This window comes from Magnolia sinica, chromosome 16 (assembly GCF_029962835.1).
Source record: "Magnolia sinica isolate HGM2019 chromosome 16, MsV1, whole genome shotgun sequence".
In the NCBI taxonomy this organism is placed as follows: domain Eukaryota; kingdom Viridiplantae; phylum Streptophyta; class Magnoliopsida; order Magnoliales; family Magnoliaceae; genus Magnolia; species Magnolia sinica.
Window position 1 is genome coordinate 64,652,036 of NC_080588.1, and position 10,923 is coordinate 64,662,958.

The window sequence follows — 10,923 nt, forward strand, 5'->3', positions numbered from 1 at the left end:
TACAAGCCAAATAACCTCTCAGCAAGCCCCAAAAGGGACCACAAGCACTACCCACCGATTTCAAACAAGATACAGGTGGCTCTTTGGCCTCTACGCAGAGCGCTGCCTAAATTGTCAGCTTTGGAATTTGTGGAAGGTTGCATGGTCAGCCTACTATGTAGTGGGAGAAAAAAATAAAAAAATCTGTTGACAGTGGCTGGTGCAGGGTGGAGATGCTGGGGACACTTGATTCTATGCCTGTTTGTTTGAAGATATTATATTTCTCCCGATTTTGTTTTAACCCCCGAGGCCCTGTTCTCAGATGCCTGAAAATGAGTTCATGTCATTTTAGTTGCCAGTAATTACGTATTAGAGATATTGATCTGTGATACATTATTATTGCTAAGATGATCCCATTATGCATTAGAGATGAAACTAAAATGAGATCCAACTCATTTTTAGGCATCTACCAAACAGGGCCAAGTATTAAGCGCTGTGGAGACGGTCATTTTTGAGTTCTAATTTGAAGCCTGCATCTAGGACAAACGTTTGATTTTCATGTAGGTAGAGAAGCAATCGAGATTGCCGGCATGCTGACTGTAGTTGAAAAAAAGGCTTGTTGGTAATGAATGTGTAGGGGATTCCTATTTTCATCCCTCTCACGATGCATTACCTTTGTTTTGATGTATCACAGAAGATAAAAAGGGGGAATGAGAAATGTTTAAATAGGCAAGGATTGGTTCCTGTAAACTTTGAGAGGTGGGTTTTGCATCCCAAAATTGGATTGAATTAGTTGAAAAACGTCCCCTTTTAAAGCAGGCATGCCTGTGTGAGAGATGCTTTTCATCAGGTATGGCCATGGTCCATAAGTCATAAGTCAGGCTTGTTTGATTATCACATGCGGCCATATGCATAAAGAAAGGGCAGTTGAAAAGATGAAAGGAACGGTTGCGTTTAGATGCAACCCCAGATCATGATTTGGGTGAATAAAAGGTGGGGAACAGGGCCTGTAAACATCATCAGGCAGGCTCCTGCTTTTCTGAGTGGGCAAAAATCATTTTCAGATGCTCTTCTTGATCCCCTACACTAACAGTTCTTAGGGGAGCATTTTTTAGTATTTCCAAGTGCCTACGAGTCATCTATCACGCCTCCAGAATATCACCGTTTCTCTGTTGGGAGATGGCATGCTTGCACTGCACCTTTAGCTAATGAATGGCCTGGATCTGTCACACGTGCTTTCACATGGATCTCTGACATCGATTATGGCTGCTCATAAATATCAGGTAACCTCAGTCCTGAAATCCACCAAACCGGGTAAGTCGCCAATTTGGATGCTCTTGTGCAAGTGCCATTGAATGAAATGGCCATTAAAGTGTAGATGGGAACCACATTTCGCCTCTCCGTTTCAAGCGGGCCTCCAACAGATGGGCCTAAGTTATTATGGTTTTTCATCTGCCGAAATGGATAAACTGTACAGAGAATATAAACAAATAATTATTAGTGGTAAAAAAAGAAGAGAGAGTAAACCATGACTACTGCTGGAACTTGATCAGTAAGCAGGCGTACGAATCCTTTGTCAAATGACCACATAATGCCGATTACTAGTTATGGGGTGCTAAATCAAAATTTGGGAAACGTCAGTCAATGAAACTGACACAATTACAGAACTAAGAAAATTGTATCAGTGATAAGTCAGATGTCCCTAAATCAAAATCGATGAACCATTGATCCCAAAATACGACACCAGCGTTCTATTTGGTAGAGGCCTAAAAATGATTCACCTCATTCTACTTAAACGTAATTCCATATTAGAGATCTTGATTGTTGGTTATCAATAACGATTTTAATCCTTCCCAAAATGAAGTATGATCTCTAATACATAATTATGATTAACTAAAATGAAATGAACTCATTTTTAAGCGTATGCCAAATGGGCCCTAAATGTTTCACAATCAGTCTGAATTCAGATTGGTTAACCACCATCAACCAATATGAACAATCACTTGTTTTCAATTCAGTGCCTCATCATTCATACTGTCCTGAAATCAAATCTACTCATCGACATCATTAAAAAAAAAATGGAGAACGCATTCTTCTCAATCTCAACGACATCAATATGAAAACAAAATCTGAAAACTAGATTCGCATTGATCACCATTTCCACACTAGTCTCTTTTTATCTGTAATTTCAGTTTAAGTGTCAGTGTAACAAGTCTGCAGCTTACAAAATCCCAGGCTAACTTCCTTCTCGTTAGAAAAGAAAGCTAACCCAAGCAAGCAGACGATTTCCTAAGTAGATGTAATTGATATATGACAATCGCTAACCTGCCAAGAAAAAAAATGCTAACCTGCCTATTTAGTAGAGTATTATATTGCGTTACCACCTATTGGAGGTGACAGCTGAAGGATCCATTCCAAAGCCACCCTCGGCTTTGGCCTGACTCATTTCATCCGCTGCCGAACTAACATCCTCTTCCATCTCATCATCGTCTTTCCCTGACCCCACCACATCCTCAGGCTCCTCCGAAGCATCCTGATTCACGAAGCTCCATCCACTGAACAACTTCCCTCCTTGTCTTATGATATTGGCACCATCGTAGAAAGCATGCGACCTGATATCCTCGGATAAGATATTCGATTGCCACGCATGGTTCCCATTACTTGTCCCCGCCGCATCAGCTCCCTTGATATGCTGAGATGGGATGGAGAAGGCAGTCTTCCGGCATTCTTCCTTGTCGTCCTGTCCTTTCATTTCCACAGCGGGAGTGAGACTGACCGGACTGATTTGGACTCTGGGACTGTAATGCACTTGATTTTGAAATGTTGGTATGGTTTGGACATCCGGAGAGAGCTTAAGCTTGCTTCCACAGAGCTCGGAGGGGCAGCCATTCACAAAAGTGTTTGAGATCTTTCCATCAGTTTCCCCTTGAAAAGATGCCGGGCCAATACCAAGCACTGGCTGACAGGCTTTTGCTCTATCTTCTTCCTTGTTTAAGCTTTCTTTCTCAGGAATCAACCCCTTAATCTCAGTTTCAACTTTACATGATGCGGGCTTTCTTCCGCGAGTTTTGGGTTGTAAATCATCAGTAAAGGGTAATGAACTGACTGAAGCAATGGGTCTCTTTGGTCTCCCTCTCTTTGATGTTTGTACAGCAGGAATGGCACCAGCCCTGGCGGATCCCTCTGCTGCAGAATCCCGCTGTGTTTTCAAGGATGAAACCTCAGCCTCCAGCTTTAGTAGCTTACTCCGGTGTGTAGCCAGTTCTGCTTCCACGCGGCAAAGAGCAGTTCGAAGATGAACATTTTCAGCTGACTGCATCATCAACATCAGAGACTCCAATTTACTAAACATTGATGACCACATGATTCAAACATGGTCAATTCTACAGTGTGTTGCCCCATTTTTTTAAGGGGCTGTGACTCACCATTGTAGCATGCATGTACATCAATCAAGATCGTCTAAACACATGAGTCTGATTCTAGAGAAGGAACATCCTAAAAATTACACTAATCGATCATAACCATCCAATTTGTAGCCATAAAATGGATGTATAAGAATAAATTGGTATGTGGTCAAATACGACAGGCAAAATCAGGTAGTCTCAAGATCGTCCTGTTAGTGCGATTTCTGGGTTGTTCTCCATCCACAATGTGGCCCATGATTTAGATGATCTCGATGACTCTATGCATGCCATGTGTATAAATTTTGGATGAATTGCTGCTGTTTTGAGAATGGTATCAAACACAGACCATATTCTGTTCTTTCAAACGAAAGGCCCATGACAACAGAAAAGGAAATAGCTTGATAAGAGCGTACTTGTGCTTCCCATATCCGCTGGTGTTTCTGAGAAAGTTTCGCTTGAAGCTGCATAATTCCTCTCTGATGTGGTTGTCCAAATGACAAACTTTCTGATGCTGGCGGTGGTACTGCAAAGTGATCATATCCTCCAGTGCAAGCTGGATAATGCAGAGAATATGGAGGCTGTGGTTGCTGTGGTTGCCCCCACAAAGATGGAGGATACCAAGGACCTGAAAACAAGCTATGAGTATTGATTCAAAGATATCAATCATCCCAAGACCAAGAACATATAACACTTGCAGAAGTCCTGTTCTAGTATTTTACTTTACCTGGAAATCCCATTGGATAATAACCACCTTGATAGCCATATGTGGAAATAGATTCGCTTCCTGATGAAGCCCCAACTACTACCGGAGCTTGCCAACTAGAATCTGTGGTTCCTGCAGGAGCCAAGGGCTGATAAGGAGTTAAGGCTGCTTGGAATCCAGGCCGTGGAGGCAGCCAATAGGCCCCAAGCGATGGAGTTACTTGCAATTGCCCGTGTTGGTGATGATGGTTGATGGAATTCGGTTGCTGCTGTTGGGGGTTGAGCAACGGGGCTTGTCTTTGGTTTAAGATTGCTGGAGAGTTTTGTTGGGTGTTAAGCAACTGTCTACTAAGTGTGTGTTCTACAGTGGATGGCTGAGGCGTATATGGCCATTGAAGAGTCGGTATGTATTGCTGAGCTTGCGAAGATACAGCGTCATGTGGAGGGCTACCAACTTTGGAGTTCTTTCTAAGACGATCCACACCGGTTTGTTTCTGGCATTCAGCGGTCTGTTTTATCATTTATGACGATCATCACCGCTAACAAATAAACAGAAAAGAAACAAACAAAAAAAGAAATCCAAGAACTTACTTTCCTATATCTAAAAAGAGCCACTAATAGAAATGAGATTTAAAAAAAAAAAAAACAAGCACTTTCAGTGGCTCTCTAAAACAATAGCAAAACAGTAAATGATGCCGAAAGGTTTAATGTGCCATTCAGGTTTCCAGCTTGGACAAGAGGGTGAAGTGGGGCCACATTTCCACAATCCAAACTTTTGACACCATGGACCCTGTTATGGATAGCCTAATGCCCAAAAAAAGCCCCAGATTGGAATAATCCTAACCCTTTAATAGGTGGTCAATAGGTAGTGTCCAAGGCTCATGGCCCATGGTTCAGCAATCCAAATAATTGGTCTTATGGACCCTGCTGTGTAAGGTCCATGCACCAGAAATACCTCAGATTGGAAAAAATCCCAACACTTCAATAAGGTGGTCAAAAAATAGATATTCAGAGAGAAGATAAGCCAGAGTTTGCACTCAACCAAGAAAAGGGCCAAATGTTACATAGCTAGGATATTCCTATCTGGGGGATTTATGTGCATGGGCCATCCATGGCTAGGCTCTCTATATCAATGGTTTGGATCATTGAATCAGGTACCCAGTTATACAAACTGAAAACATGAACGAAGCCATATAGCTCTCAGGCTCGAGCAATGTTAAAAACCTCAAACCAAAAAAAACCAGCTCTTTGTAAATTACCGATCATTTGAGTAGAGGCAGCAGGAAATAGAAACAGACCCAAATACCATATTTGATTATCTTTTTATGTGCATCCATAAGCAACAAGACCCATCTGCAAAACTCAGCAATATAGTCCAAGAAATGCTTCTATAATTTTTCCAAAAACCTCAAACACCACTTTCAAAAGCTTCTTTTCACGCATAATAAAGAAAACTCGTTTCCATAAATCATCAACAGATTACAGGAAATGATTCTAAAACTCTCATGAGAAACCTCAACTATCACTTTCCATCACTTGCTGGTTTTTTCATGCATCCATAAACAAAACTGCATTTTGCATGAATCAGCATTACAGTCCAAGAACAGCTTCTGTCGCCCTCTAAAAATACCATTAAATGCAACTTTCCATTGCTAAAGAAAACAAAAGAAGCTACTGATTTCAGGCTCTTTCATGCATTTCTAAATCAAACATAGTTGCAGAAATCCACTATGCATCATATATATATATATATATATATATATATATATATATATATATATATATATATATATATATATAGTTGAATGGGAAATTGCAGAACAAATTACCAAATTGGTTGCTATTCCATGAGAAGGCTCTATATAATGCTTGATCGCCGATGGTAGGGATGGCGCCCACCTTTTGATAATACAAGCCGTTGATCTGGTGGGACTTTCATCATCAGATGGGACATGCACAACGCCTCCATAATCCTATCCCTCTGATGAAAATGAGAAATAACAACCAATGTATGAAATTTAACAAGGTTCCACTTAAACGGTTAGGAGGGTCCCAGCAGGACATATTTGAGATACCTCCCATCCATCATAGGACACACCATATGAACGGTTTGGATCAGCAAAAAATCAACCCCATTTACAGAAATGTTCAACCAAACAATGTAAGTAAAAAAACAAAGAAAGATAAAAACAACCCAAATGTAATCTTATTTGATTCTTTTTTACTTTTTTAACTTATTTTTCTTTTTGTATTTAGTTTTTCATTTAAAAAAAAAAACAAATAACTAACTAAACCCAAGAAAACAACTCAAACAAAATCTCTCTAACTGCAAATGCTTTGAACACAAAATAACAAGCAACAACAATAACCAAACACCCAACAAAAATTTCAATGAGAAAGACCCAAAAGAGAATCAAAATATCAAAAAACCAACTTTCCATTCTTTCAAAAAAGAAAAAAAACCAACAAGAGTAAAAAAAAAACCCATTTCAATAAAAGGTAGAAAATATCAAAACTCACCAAATATTCATGTGATTCTATTTCCTGATTCTTCTGAGTGAGTTTCTCTTCCTTCTTCTTTTCCATGGCCCTTCCCTTTCCTTTTCAGAAAAAAGACAAAAATGTAATTCTGGGATTGATTAATGGAAAAAAGGGGAAGTGGGTCGCTGCCATTAAAGTCAGTAAAAATAGCTTCAATGATCTCCTGCTACTGCTGACTCGAGAGAATGTGAGGAATTTGCAGCACTAGTTCCTGTTCTTATTTTCTCTCTGGTCGTTGGAGAATGAAATCAATTAAAATAGAGTGGTAAAATGCAGGTAGTCCTCGGACTACTGAAGTAAGCTCGTAGCGCGAACCACGTGGGACACATTAGGAACTATGGTCCATGTTCCGTCTTTCCTTTTAAGGTGATCCTAACCTTCGAAAAATGGTCTTTTAATGTAAATCGTTGATCTATGTATGGCTTGTATCTTATTATATTGAATGGACAGGATCATTTATGGAAACGTATTTTTTATTTTTGGTTTATACATTGTGAGACCTAACATTTGAGCGGTTCCGTTGATCCATGGCATTCTATGGATTCACTTCAGTACTCCGCGGTCTACAACACCAGGACTCAAAATATAAACAAAAGGGCGCGGCTTCCGTGGATCCCCGGATCCACAGAGATCGGTGGATCCCTGACTGTGTGACCCACGGTGATGTATATATATATATATTATATCCACGCCGTCCATATGATTTTCCATATCATTTTAGTACATCATTGGAAAAATGGGGCAGATCCAAATCTCAGGTGGACCATACCACAGGAAACAGTAGTGATTGAACGCCCACCATTAAAAACTTCTGAAATGTTTATTTGCCATCCATGCTATTGATAAGGTCACACAGATCTGGATGAAGGGACCATAAAAAAAAATATCAACTCGGTCCAAAAGTTTTGTAGCCCACGGAATGTTTTTAATGGTCAATCACCACTATTTCCTGTGGTGTGGTCCACCTGAGATTTGGTGGTGGCCCCACAGGGATCCACCAAAGCCCCGTCCTGATGTTTCTCTTCTGAGAAATCCACCCGGTTCATACGTTTTGCCGGCTCGTGTTTGGACGTGGCTCTAAAAATGTGGCAGATCCAAAATTAAGTGGGCCGCACGATGGGGGAAATGTGGGTAAGGAATTACCTACCGTTGAAACCTTCCCAGGATCTACCGTGATGTTTATTTGCCATCCATTCCCATTGGGATGAACTGAAAAAAAATATATATTAACCATCCAAAGCTTCTGTCACCCCACGAATGTTTCGACGGTGGAAATTCAATCCTCATTTTTTCTTGTGGTGCGGTCCACTTGAGTTTTGGACGTGCCTTATTTCTGGAGCCGTGGTCTAACATGAGCAGGCAAAACGTATGGACGGAGTGGATTTCTCACAAACATCACGGTGGGCCCCAGCAATCCGGAAAATCGGGAGGAGAAAATTTTAAGTGCAGTCGCTGACGTATGAGATATTGGGGCAGCTCATCCGGCAGTCTAATTTGTGGACTTTATTCAAAAAAAAATAGGAGGAAACGATCATCAGTTGGATCACAGGCGCACAAAATAAATGAACGGTTAAGAACGCTGGCAAAACATTACTCGGGCCATGCTTCTGTGTACGATCAGATGCCTGATTTTTAACAGAGAGCATCCAGAAATCGAGGATGGGCTGATGAGCGGGTCCGATATCAAAGCTTGGCCTGGCTTCTAGTTGCAAGTGGAAATAAGGCCAATCCATTCACAGGGAACGATTGTGATGGGACACCCACCATTGAAAATCTTCGAATTTTATGTGGGCTAGGTGTTTTTTATATCCCATCCAATAAATTCATAAGACGAACCCAACTAGGATGAATGAATAACCTAAAAATCAGACCATTTCAAAATTCAGGTGGGCCACACCACGTGATCTTAGAGGTTTTAGGCACCATTTTACATCGTGTGGCCCACGTGAGTTTTGGATCGGCCTGATTTTTGGATTCCGACAAGAACACTAAGGTTTGCACGTAAAGAACGGATGGGATGTCATGCCTACATCACGGTGGTCCCCATATATCCCGTTGTATCTTAATCTTAACCTGCAAAGCATGGCATTATAGTGTGTGACCCATCTCGATGGAGGGAAAAGTAGAGTAAAAAGGTGTTTTAAAGTGTATGTTTGTAGCTGTTTTGGGAGGATCGGACGGTCATGAAATTGCCAAGAATGATTCTGAAATAAAGAAATTATGGCGCGCGGGACGAGGATTTCCTGCGAAAGACCTTCGCAGGAAGCTCCTGCGCTGGGATGCAAGGTGGGGGCCACCGTGATGTTTATGAGAAATCTAACCCGTCCATCCGTTTTTAGAGCTCGTTTTAGTGCATACTATTAAAAATGAGGAGGATAAAATGTTCAAGTGGGCCATACGAGATGAAACAGTAGGGAAAGGAATTCCCACCGTTGAAACCTTCCTAGGCTCCACTTTGATGTTTATATTCCATCCAAGCCGTTTACAAGGTCATTTTCACTGGGATGAAGTGAAAATACTAAAAATTAGACCGACACAAAACCGCGTCCGGGCGCGAGTACCATTATCTCACGGGCAAAAGTATTGTTACTCTTGCAGAGTAGGATACTCCATACGCATGCACATAGCCACATCCCAAAATTCAGGTAGATTGGATCACTGGCCCCATTGGAAATGCGCCACATCCCAAAATTCAGGTAGATTAGATGATATGAAAATCCGATTAATGGAAATCTGTACGTTTAAATCGGACACTGGAAATTTTTTTAACTGTCTTTTTGATGGACAGAAATCCGACGGTTAAGATCACCCATTCGGTATATTTCCTGGGTTATTTTACAGTTTGAAATTGGCCCTATCACCTGAAAAGTAGGATTTATGTGCTTCCACGTGTAAATTATTTGCATGCATGAGTATGGATTGTCATAGTCGACTAGCATAAATAACTTTTCTTATATACGAGAACATGCGGAGAAATTTACGACTGTACGACCCATTTATGGCCCATTTAGGAGACTAGGCCCACCTTATTTTCCCTTGCGAGAGTAGGCCCCAGCTGTACGGATGGCTTGCCAAAGGTCGAAAAAGCCCCTGCTTGTTCCGTCAAGCAGATCGGTGGTACTCGAAGACGAGCGCTGGCACTCCTCGAACTCCGAGTTGTACGATCGGTTCAAAAGATATCAAAGTTACATGGGCCCCACAGTTACGTATTTATTATATCCACAACGTTCATCCATATTTCGAGATCATTTGGGAGCATTTTCGAAAAAAAAATAATCATATCCACAGATCAACTGGACCACACTACAAAGAGCAACGGGAAAATTGATTTTCACCGTTAAAAATTTTGTACGGCCCACCGTAACATTTATTTTCCATCCAATCCATTCACAAGGTCACTAAAGCCTAGATGAAGAGGGAAAAGAAATTTCATAATGATCCAAAACTTCTGTGACCCTTCAAAGGTTTTCAATGGTAGACGATCAATCCTCCACAGCCTTTTACAGTGTGGTCCACTTGATAGCTAGATCTGTCTTATTTTTTGTCTCAAGCTTTAATACGAGTTTGTCCAATATATTGACGGTTTGGATATAACACATACCTCATCATAGGACTCACAAAAAGCGGTGGGAATTACAAAAGTAAAAAATAAAATAATAATAAATAAATGACCAGGAACTTATGGCTACGGTGTTTTCTATAGCTACGGATTATAACCGTAGCCATAGCCATAGCCCTTGCTGCTTCGATATGTCCTTTTATATGTATCGAAGGTCTTTCGATTAATCGAAAAAGGTCCAGAATTGTCCAACGAGTTTGCCTCAAAAATCCTGCAATTTTCGATACATATTGAAGAGTATTCGATATGTATCAAAGATGATATGACCAATAGCTACGGATTATAACCGTAGCCATAACTGTAGTCTATGCCGGTTTATGAATTTTTTTTATTTTTTATTTTTTTACATAGATAAATTTATTCAACCTACAATTTTCTCTAATACATATTTATATAAATATGAGCATATAAAAAAAAATTTCTCTCTTTTTTTCATTTATTTCTTTATTCATTTAACAAGAATATCTCCTAAACTAAAATTAGTTACTTGACGAACCTTATATGATTTTGGGGTAGGAGAAGCTACTTTAGCCAACCAACCTAGTTATTTTTCAAGATTCCATTAGATCTATGGTCGAAAATCCATTTCATTCACTTCGCGGTCAATTTCAATCAGTTCGCGGTTAATTTCATTCATTTCATTTACTTCGCAATCAATTCCATGCATTTCACGGTCAA

The 10,923-nt window shown here is 40.4% G+C and overlaps 1 protein-coding gene across 3 annotated transcripts; it reads right to left on the reverse strand.

Moving 5' to 3' along the window:
* Positions 1-2,096: 2,096 nt before the first annotated feature.
* LOC131229419 (uncharacterized) lies at positions 2,097-6,859 on the reverse strand. Of its 3 annotated transcripts, XM_058225379.1 has the most exons (5): positions 6,606-6,859; positions 5,384-5,438; positions 4,108-4,594; positions 3,797-4,008; positions 2,097-3,292 (listed from the first exon to the last, which is right to left on the reverse strand). In XM_058225379.1, exons 2-5 carry the CDS (start codon positions 5,420-5,422, stop codon positions 2,357-2,359), a joined length of 1,674 nt encoding a protein of 557 aa, XP_058081362.1. In that variant the 5' UTR covers positions 5,423-5,438; positions 6,606-6,859; the 3' UTR covers positions 2,097-2,356. The 3 variants fall into 3 exon arrangements, with proteins under 3 accessions (XP_058081362.1, XP_058081361.1, XP_058081360.1); XM_058225378.1 differs by lacking the exon at positions 5,384-5,438 and having other exon boundaries at positions 4,108-4,579; XM_058225377.1 differs by lacking the exon at positions 5,384-5,438.
* Positions 6,860-10,923: the final 4,064 nt, after the last annotated feature.